The sequence below is a fragment of the Merops nubicus genome, unplaced genomic scaffold (genome assembly GCF_000691845.1).
Source record: "Merops nubicus isolate BGI_N331 unplaced genomic scaffold, ASM69184v1 scaffold47729, whole genome shotgun sequence".
NCBI lineage: Eukaryota > Metazoa > Chordata > Aves > Coraciiformes > Meropidae > Merops > Merops nubicus.
Window position 1 is genome coordinate 168 of NW_008633960.1, and position 11,207 is coordinate 11,374.

Genomic DNA, 11,207 nt, shown 5'->3' on the forward strand with positions numbered 1-11,207 from the left:
AATACATTCTTAAATAAAGACAACTTCTCTTCCTGCCATGGTTTAATGATGGCTGGAGGGATATTCTACACCACCTGAAAGGTCAGTATGTCTTTTATACCAAACAGCAGTACATTCACCTGCCCCTGCTCTAATGGACATTCTTCAAACAAAGTCTTCAAACAACTTTTCTTTACTTTTTCAAGCATGTTTTCCAGCTAAGCCCTTGTACAATGTATCAAGGATTTTTGTAACAATGCTTATTAGGATTTAGTTTCTAAACGGACACGTTCTTTCTCAGTCAAAGGGAATCTTCATGCTGGTGCGGGGCTGTAGACACATCAGCAGTCTGCTTCCCCACCACAATACTTTAAGTCCCAAAGCACCAAAATTCTTCCAAGCAAAAGAGTTATAAAAAGCCAAGAAGTCTCAGTGAAAATCATGGTGAAAAAAGTCACCAGAGCTTTAGGGAGGAGGAAAGGGATGAAAACATTTGGCTCCACTTATAAATAACTTAAGACAACCAAAAAATATCTGTACAAACACACATACAAAACAGAAAAAAATCTCATATTCCACAGATGTTGAGAGATTCAGCGACCTCTTGGGGGCACAGGTGGCGGATAAAAGCTTTCACAGCTTACAGGCCTGTAAAAAGACAGAATACAAACACATTACAAAAATACTAGGGAATAGGGTTCTGGAACTACACATCGCATGTAGTAACATCATATGTAAAAAATACTGTACAAACAGTAGTCATAGGAAGAACAGTGATTCAGGAACAGAACAGATGCCTAGACACCAGCACCCTGTTGCTGTCCAAGTTATTTCTTCTGCTCTTCAGCTGCAATAATTCTACTATTACTCTTACTTATTACTAAAGAAATCCTACAATACTTGATTGAACTAAGACTTTTAATAGTATAGTAGCCTTCTGCTGAAAATTAGATGAAGAGCAATAAGAAGAGATCCAAAAGGTTCAACTCTTTTTTTTTCAAAAACTACCTACAGATAAATTCCAGCTATATTTCAGCTGCAGTAATTCTACTATTACTGTAAAGAAATCCTACAATACTTGATTGAACTAAGACTTTTAATAGTATAGTAGCCTTCTGCTGAAAATTAGATGAAGAGCAATAAGAAGAGATCCAAAAGGTTCAACTTTTTTTTTTTAAAAAACTACCTACAGATAAATTCCAGCTATATTCTTGCCAGAGCCAAGGAACATACTAATGTGTGGGTGCAGTAAGTTCTGTAATTACTGTTTCAACAGTTGGCTAATTTTATTAGTATCTGTACCTACATAAGCCTTGGGGGCCTGGGCTTCATAGACTTGCACTAAAGGTTTGGACTAAAGGAATGTTTACAAATTGCTTATGTAGTCTGATCAAATCAAGGCAAATCTCCTCAATACCTTTTAGAAAAACAGTGCAGTTCTTACTTTGAGGCCAATCACACATGTAAACAAGTGTGCTTTGGAGAGACCAGAAATTTGTAAAACAAACAAACAAAAAAAAAGACAAAGGGAACACCAAAAGGGAATTCCCTCTGCCAAGGCCTTCAGATGTCCCAAGAAGATCTTCTTAGGAGGATCAGGTACTAAATCTGTCAGGGGCAGGATGCTACTCCACCTGGGATAGTCTTAACATGGGAAGCTTTGTGTGCTTCAATAGTGCTGCCCCTTGCAGTGTGTGAACCACAGTAACAGCACTGCAACAGGCATGTTACCAACTAGGAAACCAATTCCACCAAGTATTACAGAGGAGAAACAAGGATCTCACAATTCCTAACAATACGTGTTTATATTTTAAACGCCTGGTAGATTTTGTTGAAAAGACATTTGCTTCCTGCCCAAGGCTTCTGTATTGACTTACTGAGAGCTCATCTTTAAGCTGCATTTTAGCTTTACCTGCTTGCCCCTCGAGGGGGTACTCTGGGAGGCCTTTCTGGGAAAGGCAGCCTCTCTGCTTGGTGAGCTACTGGGCTGCGGCTTCTAGTTGTTTCTGGGACTTCATTGTCCTACAAAAGGAAGAAAAGAAGTTACAGACCAGCAGAGCCTGGTTTTTGTTCACTTCACAACAAGAAGTGGCCACATTTTTTCTATTTCTGCAAATGCAGTGCCACCCTGAGCTCCCTTTCCTTTGAAAACAAAACCATGTACTTAAGAAGAGTGGACCAATATATAGCAGAGGTGAGAACTTACCTCACTGTCCCCTTCCATCCCACTGCTAACACTCAGTATGCTCCGAGTGCTGGAACGGTTACTTGTGCTACCTGCAGTGAGTAAGCAAAAGAAAAACTGATTATTAAATCCTGGTGCTTTAACCACAAATCACTAAGAACTCCTCATGATTGCCTCTTACATGTATCATTTCATTTGTGTTTAGATTAATTTATTTCCAGTGTTATTTTTCACATGTTCAGGATCCAAACAGTGGCATTTCACACAACACAGAGCACAAGTCTAAGCCATTCAGTTTGCCTTTCTTTCTAGCAGTTTTCTGCCCTATTTAGGTCCAGGCTTCTGGTTAAATACTCCCAACCATAATCTAACTGAAAGGATCCAGTACTAATAGGAGCTGACAAGTCATATGAATATCTTCAGAAGTGTTACACAGTCAATATTTAGATATATTTACATTATCAGTCCCCATGTCCTTAACTACATAAGGAAGGCAGCTCTGAGCACTGTCCCATATTCATTCCTGGAGTGACTGCTTGAGAGGTTATTTTTCCAAATAGCTGTCCTCCTCCTCCTCCTCTCAGAACAATCCTTACTCATCACAGGAAAGCTTCCTAGTCTATTTGAGAGCTAAAAATGAGAAGTTTGTTCCAACAACTTCCAGCAACTATTTATGCAAACCCATTTAACTTTCATGGACTCAGAGTAGAGAACATTTTTGCCATCAGTCATGCCACCTCTGAAGGTAACCACAACTCATAAACATACCCTACACTGCTATGGCTGCTTTCAGTCTTACATACATTACGTTCTACACGGTTGTGAAATACTGGGACACTAACATTCAGAACTATCTATGTTTAAATGGAGGCTAACAGAGGTTTTCTCAGAAGATGAAGTCCTTCCCTAGCCTTGGTGAGATAACTCTCATTATCTGTGGGTACAAAGAGGAGCACTTAAGAGTGCTAAATCACGTGTTAGGGTCTGTTCTCACCATCATGCCATGGGAGAGACTCAGGCTGCACAGGTGAACTCCGCAGGCTCATGGACATTTCTCACAACTCTTTATATGCAAGTTACTAAGTCAGCTGCCTCTGGCACCCACTCTAGATGTGTGCCAGACACATCTTGTGAAGAGCCACAAAGGCAGTAACCTCACTGGGACTGAGTTTTCCTTTCTAAGGACCAGATCAAGTTTCTGATCTTAATGCTTTCTGCAAGAACTGCTCAGTCCGCCGTAGCAGCGAGAATGCAGGGATTTAACTTGCAGAAATTAAACCTAATACAACCCAAGATAATAATGTGCAACCTGTCCAAGTTACTCAAGAGGTCCCACAGTTACCAATGAAAACTGCTGTCCTTTATCTACAACTGATGAAACAACAGGTAGAGACTGGTTCCCAGACTGCAATAAAACTATGCCCATCAGACCAGAAGGGCACGCTGAGTGCGAGGAGTCACAGCAAGGGAGCATCCTTTTTTCTGACAGTGCCTTCCCAGCCTTTTTCTGAGAGTTGCTGTCATGGTTACAGGGGCTGGGACCAGTTTATCCTTATGTGGGTAGAACCAAAACTGTGTATTCTATACTCTCTATGTCAGTGCTCATGGGCTGTTAAGAAAATCATGGGTAGCAGCTGCCCAGGACAGACCTCACACCCCAGGCTATAACAGATAAGGAAAGAAGTTCAAGGTCAGGGGAGATATTAACACCTTCCCACCCAGCAGGAGTCCTCCTCCCTGTTCATGGGCCCATCCATGCCTCGCCCCATGACTCATACAGAACTCCTCCCAGGAGCTATTTCTGTTTAATGGACCATCAAGGACCCACTGCATGACTCACAGACTGATATCAACCCATTGTGAGATGCTCCACCCAGGGGGAGGAGCCAAGTGCTCCCACCTGGATATAAACTGGGGTTCAGTACAGCACAGGGGGCCTTACCCACTGGATTTCCAGAGGACAAGAGCTACCAGATCTTGTCTACGAGACCACTGTTTCATCTGGACTGCTACCACCACCCTAACTACAGAGTGTCAGGTTGTATTCTGACTCTGTCTGTGGTTTTCCTTTGTATTATTGCTTTTATTTTTTTTTTTTTTTCTTATTAAGTTGTATTTCTGACTTGGAGTCTCTCGCTGGTTTGTTTTCAAACCATTACAGTTGCTATGCCTTCCTGAGAAGGCTCAAGGGAATCTTTCACTCAGCTTTCAGGTCCTCCTTACGCAGACACAAGATGCCCAAACTGGCTTGATGTACCTGGAGTTGCTTTTACAGTTTTGAGAACAGCCACCTTAAAGTATGCAGGGTTTGGGCTGACTGTAGCAGTACTTGGATTCAGGAATAGAATTCCTGTCCCCTGAGAACTGACCACAGAATCAAGCCAAGTAAGTGTTTTCCATCCAGCTTTCCTGTACCAAGGATGACACTCAGGATTTGCTTACTTGTTGTGCTGGATGTGCTTTCTGTTTTCCAGTCTCCTCGCTTTAACTCCTTTTTTGGTGGGAAAACATTTTTCCTGGGGGTATATTCATATATTCCACATTCTGGTTTCCCCAAAGTATTATGAGAATGTCGAATGGGTACTGTAATTTCCAAGTCTGGAAGGGAAAATGAATAGGTCAGAAGGGTCTTTGCAAGTATAGTCTCTGAAAGACAACTTTGCACCTGAGAAGAAAGTTCAAGACAATCATATGAGGGCAATCATAACTGTACATGAAGGAATCATGATTCCCTCCACAGATGTTGGCATCCTTTCCTCAGTCTGGGAGACTAAGGAGTAAAGTAACTTCCCTATATTTTAGCTAAGAGGCACATAAATGTGAATATTAAAATATCACACAACTGCAACACAGACACATTTATTCCTGAAGAGTCTGTTGTTAGCTGCCTTCTTACCAGAGAATGTCAGAATCAAAGACTGTTACCTGCACTTTTGTCTTTTTTTTGTCTCTCCAGTTGTCTCCTGGTTATGCTGTCTCGTAGCCGTTTCAGATTTTCCTAGAAATGTCACAAAACATCTTTTCAGAGCTTAGGCAAAAGGATGATAAGCAGCTTTCTGACAATACCAACATTACATTTCATGTAACTTTGCAACCAAGCTGTAACAAAGCCTGCTAGACCTGGCTGAGGTCCACACCACATCAACAGGTTTTAATCAGTTCCCATGTGTGCCTTTCAGAAGCCAAGTTTTTTCAGATGTTCATTGTGTATGTTAAGGTCAAGTTCACAGACTCACTGGCAGTTATGGATAAGCAGCACATTTGGTTTAAAACTCCCTCTATTTTCCTTTTCCACCACAACACTGGCACAGAAATAAGACCTACGATCAATTAACTGCAGAGTCCTTTCTGAACTAATGAACAGATAATTCTGACTTCAGGGCCAAAGGAGGCTGCCAGACATCCTAGTGAGTGGGACAATTCAGAAAGAATTCAGGATGTCCCCACTGAAACAGGAAGGGACACCTGGAAATTTATCTGGGACCAAAGTTTCTTCACCACTGTGTGGCAGCATACTGCATGCTACAGTAAGGAAAGGTGGGGAGGAAAACAAAAAGACAACTTTTTCAGCAGAGAAATCTACAACATATGCAAGAGGAGGAAACCTCTGAATAGGTGGAAAAGCAGACAGAGCAGTTGCTGTACCATAAGGCAAGATCTAGAGCAGAGGCATTGAAAGCTGCTCATGGGATGGGGCACAGAGCATGCCCCTTCATCTCTGCTACAGACATCAACTGAAGCAACAGTGTCCTTTATTGACAGAAGGGATTCCTTTGTTTTGGGGTAGAGAGGACCCTTCCAACTAAGAATCTGGAAGAGAAAAGTCTGGGCTTTGTTCTGACAGCTCTCAAAACAGCATCACACACAGGAGACCAGCACAAGTATGAAAGCAGACTGCCACTTGTGAACAAAAGGCTCTGGAAGAAGCAGAGTGTTGTTAGAGCATGGAACTTTAACTTGAGAATGGAATTTTTAAACTATGCCTGCTAGTGACACCAATCACTATGCCAACATAACTCCCTCATTCAGCTAAGTTACCTAAACACAGTACTGTCAGCTAATGCCTGTTGCTAGACCTTGCCTAGCTGCAGAGAACAGTCACTCCTGTAGTCAAGCACCCAGGGAGGGATCTGACCATCTACAAGAAAGGACTTTAAAGCCAGTACACCATCTAGGACACTGAGTGTTCACTGATCCGAAATGGATGAGAAGTAAGAAGCTAAATGCATCACAGAAATCTCCTGCCAGCAGGTAGGTGTTAGGTGACCTCTAGAAAGCTAATTTTGCCATATGGATTTGGCCCAGTTCCTAGATCACCAAAAACTAAGAATAGCACTGCAAGACAAAGAGATTTGTAAAACAGCTACCTGCTTGCTACTGCATGGGAACAGCCCCTCCGTGCCAGGAGAGAGCTCTGCTAGCTGGGGGACTGTTTCCAACCAGGAAACAAATCTACCCCAAGCTGTTCAGCGTGGGTACACACCTAGACAGACAGCTGTATTTCTTAAATAGTGGAATATGCCTGTACCTGCTGGAACCGGAATGATTCTGATCTCTTTTTCTGGTTCAGTTGCCACTCCTTGAAATGAAGTACAGCTTCATCGACGGTGAGTATGCCCATTTTCACTTGCTCCTGTAAAGTAATCAGCTGCCGTTGACCTGGGGTTTTCATTCCAGCAAATGGGTCATAGATGCTTGATTGAGACAGGTCCCTCACAGGCCTCACTATTGTCTCTGAAGAGAGAACACCAAAAATATCATTGAACTTGTGGCATCTTCCCTCCTCAATGAACACAAAGACACTCAAGCACCCTTGATATCGCAGAGATCAATAAATTGGTATTGTTTTCCTAACCAGAAGAGGGATTTGTCCTGATGCCATCCTGCTGTTTGTCAGGGTTAAAAGCCCAGCTGAGAGGTAGCCTTGTACACAAACATGTCCCAGGGGTAACTGCTGTTCTTGAACACATAACTTAAGTGAACAGCACCAAATGTACTCCTTAAAGTGCTCCGCTTCCTCACTGCAGAAATCTCTCTCTCCTCCTCAATCCACAAAACAGAGCTTCCACCCTGGCAGTCACAAAGCCAGACTCTTCCTAGATAATCTCTGCAGTGTAACTCCAGAAACAGAAAGGTGAAAACTCATCCTGCTGATGCTGGCTCTTTGTAACTAATTTGCAACATAACGAGGAGTTCCCAACATATGAGACAGAAGCTCAAGATGTGGTTCCCAGCACTTCAAAAGTGCACAGGACAAGAGGTGAAAGAGTAAGTGCACAGTTTTGGAAGTGCAGAGATCAAGAGCAAGCAAGTTTAGTGAACAGCAAGTTCACTAAAGGTTAAATCCCAGGAAATAATGATCAACAGACAGTAGCTTCATCCAGAAGATCAAAAGTGGGATATTGACTCCATGAAGTAATGTGGGTCACAAGATAAAGGACTTCAGTAATCATTATGATCCTGGCTGAGTATAAACTCCAAGATAGGAGATACATAGAGTATGTGACAAAAGGGAACTTCCCCTCACACTCCTCAGTTATAAAAAGATTCCAATGTCACACAAGGTTGGAAAGATTGGGTCATTCATACAGAACTGTTACCCCCACAGCCTTGTAAAAGACTATTTGTCACATTTCACACAAATTAAGCTACCTCAGCAGATTTGTTTTAAGATTAAAAAGATTTTCAAAACGAACTTCTGTCTTACCTTTTTTAACTCTTCCTCTAGGAACATAGAGATTCTCAGGTCTTTGAGCTTTCTGTGCAAAAACTGTAAAACCAACACTTTCATAGAATGAAATGCATTTCATGAAGACAGAAATAGTAAGGATGACTATGGGAAACATACACAATTCTGCACTGCATTGCAGTTTGTTGCCCTGCTAAATCCATTGAAAAAAGCATGTTAAGGAGTTATACAGTAGAAGTCCCATTTGATTGACCTCAAAGAATGCACTTCAGCCACCTCTAAGAGAAACCTGGACACAGTTTCCCCACAGTCCTGTCACAGAGGAAAGGGAGAGACACTGAAATTACTCTCCCACATATTACTGTTTCTCTTGTTTGTGAAATATGATCAAGATTTCCAAAGCTGCCTAGCAAACTACAAGGCACAGTTTTCTTCAATTAAACTCCACCTAAGAGGGAAATATTGAGGTACAGAATCACGTCCTATACAAATGCTATTGAATCAATGATACCACTACAGAGCAGCAAGGTCTCAGATCATTAGCTTGATTTCATCCTTATAATATCAGGATCTTTCCTATTTAGCTGGATTTGTTTATACCATTTAGGGCTGATCTGTTGCCCTATCGCTTTCATGAAGGGCAAGCTCAGGCCAAGACCATAGGACAAAACATTCCCACATTTTCAGAGCAGGCAGAAGATGAACACCACATCTGAAACTGTATCCAAAAGGTAACCCAGCTCCAGAACCAAATAATCCAGGGGTCTCAAAAAGGTGTACATTTTCTCAGTATTTACTTGGCAACTGGAGCCCATGACAAGGCCATTCTACAGGTGACTAGTCTACATTTTAGGTCCTGGTATTCAACTCACTTTTGGAGATATACAGCTCGTTGTCTGGCTGTGGAGAGCTGGATTCTGGTCTTGGAACAGGAACTGGAGGCCTGCTAGCCATTTCCTGTGGAAAAGTATCTTGTTCCACTGAGTAGTATACATCTTCACCATGCCGTTGGTAATCTCCTTCCTCTGAATCTGGCACATCCACGCTACTGCCTACAACAGAGGAGATGTTTGTAAGAAAAACAACCTGGCTGTTTAACTGAACACCAGATTCCTCCAGATGCACTATGTACCACATTCTTACCAAGCTGGCCATTTCACAGGCAAAACCATCCAGTTTTGCAGTGACTTAAAGTGCCCAAGCCCTTCAACACAGGGCTTGATACAGTAGCATGTGTTTGCCACTGAGCCTTACCATCTGTTTTGAGAAGAAACCCAAGCAGAAAGTCTCATAATTATTTTTAAGAATTCAAGGAACACTTCCATTAATCTCAGTTAATTAACAGATTAGAACAGCTAAATCTAACAGAACACTGGTTTCCAGAAGTTATTTGTAGGGGTCTATAAAACACTACAGAGAATTATTCCTTTGTCTGAAATGAGCCATCACCATAAGCTGACAATATTTGACTTCAGAACAACGTGTTGCAGAGGGAGTTGGGCACACACAGCTGTACTTCACTACCATTACACCCCCTCATCATCTCCATTCTGTTCTCAGTTCTAACATAACTGCAAAATCAAACGTCATCATATCTGATTTAAAAGCTAGTTTCCCTCTGTTTGCATGGTAGTAAAAGGAACCAAGAGCCCATAGACTAACTCCCCACTCTGTTACAAAGTCACAAGTGAACACCCTAACCAGTGGACTGACTTTCCTTGAGTAGTATTGTAACACTTAGTTGAGTCAATGCAATGGGACTGCCAGAAAATTAGTGTTGGCAGGGAAAACTGAGCAACATGATAAGAGCCCGAGTTAACCTTGCTGTGAGGGCAGCTGGGTCACCCACAAAAAGTGAGCCTGTACCCCATGGAAACTGGTAAGTCAGGGGAAGGCTTGGACCACCCAATCATGCTCAGTAAGTATTCCAGGCTGCTGTTTTCAAGGCTAGACTTCTGAATAAAGCATTGACATTAAAATTCATCACTAGCTTGTGCTGCTCTATTTTATACTTGGCCTCTTCCCATGAAGGGAGCAAGTGCCAACATCAGGATACCAGAATTCATTCCTATCACTTTAAGGACAAAAGACAGCCAGCCATTCCTAAATAGATACTAGGTGCTTGCACTTACCAGTAGGCAGGGATGAGAATTAGAAATGACTCCTTACCTTTGGTAAGAAGCTTAACCACACTGGTGAAATCACCTCAAACTGCTTTTTCTGTTGTGCCTTGTTGGAACGTACTAAGGCAAAGTTATCCATGTCAAACAGTGTAGACTAGCTCCTATTCTTAAAGGTCAGGAAGAAATGTCAAGTTTCATTTAACTGTTTTAACTGTACTACTGCCATCACTCCCTCCAAAGAGATCTCACCTTCTAAAAATTTGCGGAGCATCGAGTCTTTTGTAGTTAGAGAAACTTCATCTCTGGCAACTGGAGTATCTGGTTTGGACTGAAGCATCTCTACATCTGGAAAAAAAAAAATCAGAAAGATGAACCTGTTGATTATACCCTTAAACATGTGAACAATGTAATATAATCATATGATGTGACATTTCTGACGGGACCTTTGGTTTATGAGGAAAACCAAAGAGGAAGACAGACAACTGACATGACATTTGTCTCAGAAAAGGCTCTTAAGTTGCTGCACTCTGCACAAATCTTGGCCAGTTGCCCGATGCTTACACTTGAGAGTGACAAACACTGTTTATTGAGAAGTTCTGACAAGGCTCCAAGCAAGCACTGAGGACTAGCTATTATTGAGAACGTTTTGGCCAGGTAAAGGTTTTGGCCTCTGCACAGTGATCTTGAGAGGCCAGACTGAGGGGAAGCTCTGTGACTTGGCAAAACAAGACCTTAAGGGCAATTTGCCCATGACAGAAGATAGTACTTGTTTTGTTTATTAGATAAAAGTCAAAACAGCTGGCTGAGTTAATTAGTTGGACTGGAATATCTTCAGAGGGTCAGGTGATAATTTACTATTGAGAAAGGACAGTAAGCAAAATATTTCAAGTCAGTGTTTTGACATGAAGAATTGATTTTTAAAAAGGGGTCAACCTCATTGTAACCTTAAAACTAAAACAAAATTTTAGGTAACCATGTTCCTAATGATATTATAGCCAGGAGTGTTATAAATTAATTGTTGAGGCTTACTGATATAAGTGAATTATTGAAGCATATTGCAAAATTTCTATTACTATGTATAGTAGATGGTTTGGTTTACATAAAAGAATATTAAATTTCTCTATATATGTGTTTTAACATTTGCTGACCTTTCTTATTATTTTTTCTGGCAAAGCTAAGGAGATCGTGAGAAAGGGATAAGAATATGCTTCCAAGATTTTGCTTTGTTAGA

At 41.5% G+C, this 11,207-nt stretch overlaps 1 protein-coding gene across 1 annotated transcript; it reads right to left on the reverse strand.

Annotated features, from left to right (window-relative positions):
- Positions 1-466: 466 nt before the first annotated feature.
- LOC103780726 (phosphoinositide 3-kinase adapter protein 1-like) lies at positions 467-10,321 on the reverse strand (the record flags this gene model as incomplete). Its single annotated transcript, XM_008948415.1, has 9 exons — positions 467-627; positions 1,892-2,001; positions 2,186-2,256; positions 4,607-4,762; positions 5,090-5,162; positions 6,693-6,898; positions 7,872-7,934; positions 8,726-8,905; positions 10,226-10,321. Coding segments are annotated over 9 exons (1,010 nt in total), but the record flags the coding sequence as incomplete, so codon positions are not given.
- Positions 10,322-11,207: the final 886 nt, after the last annotated feature.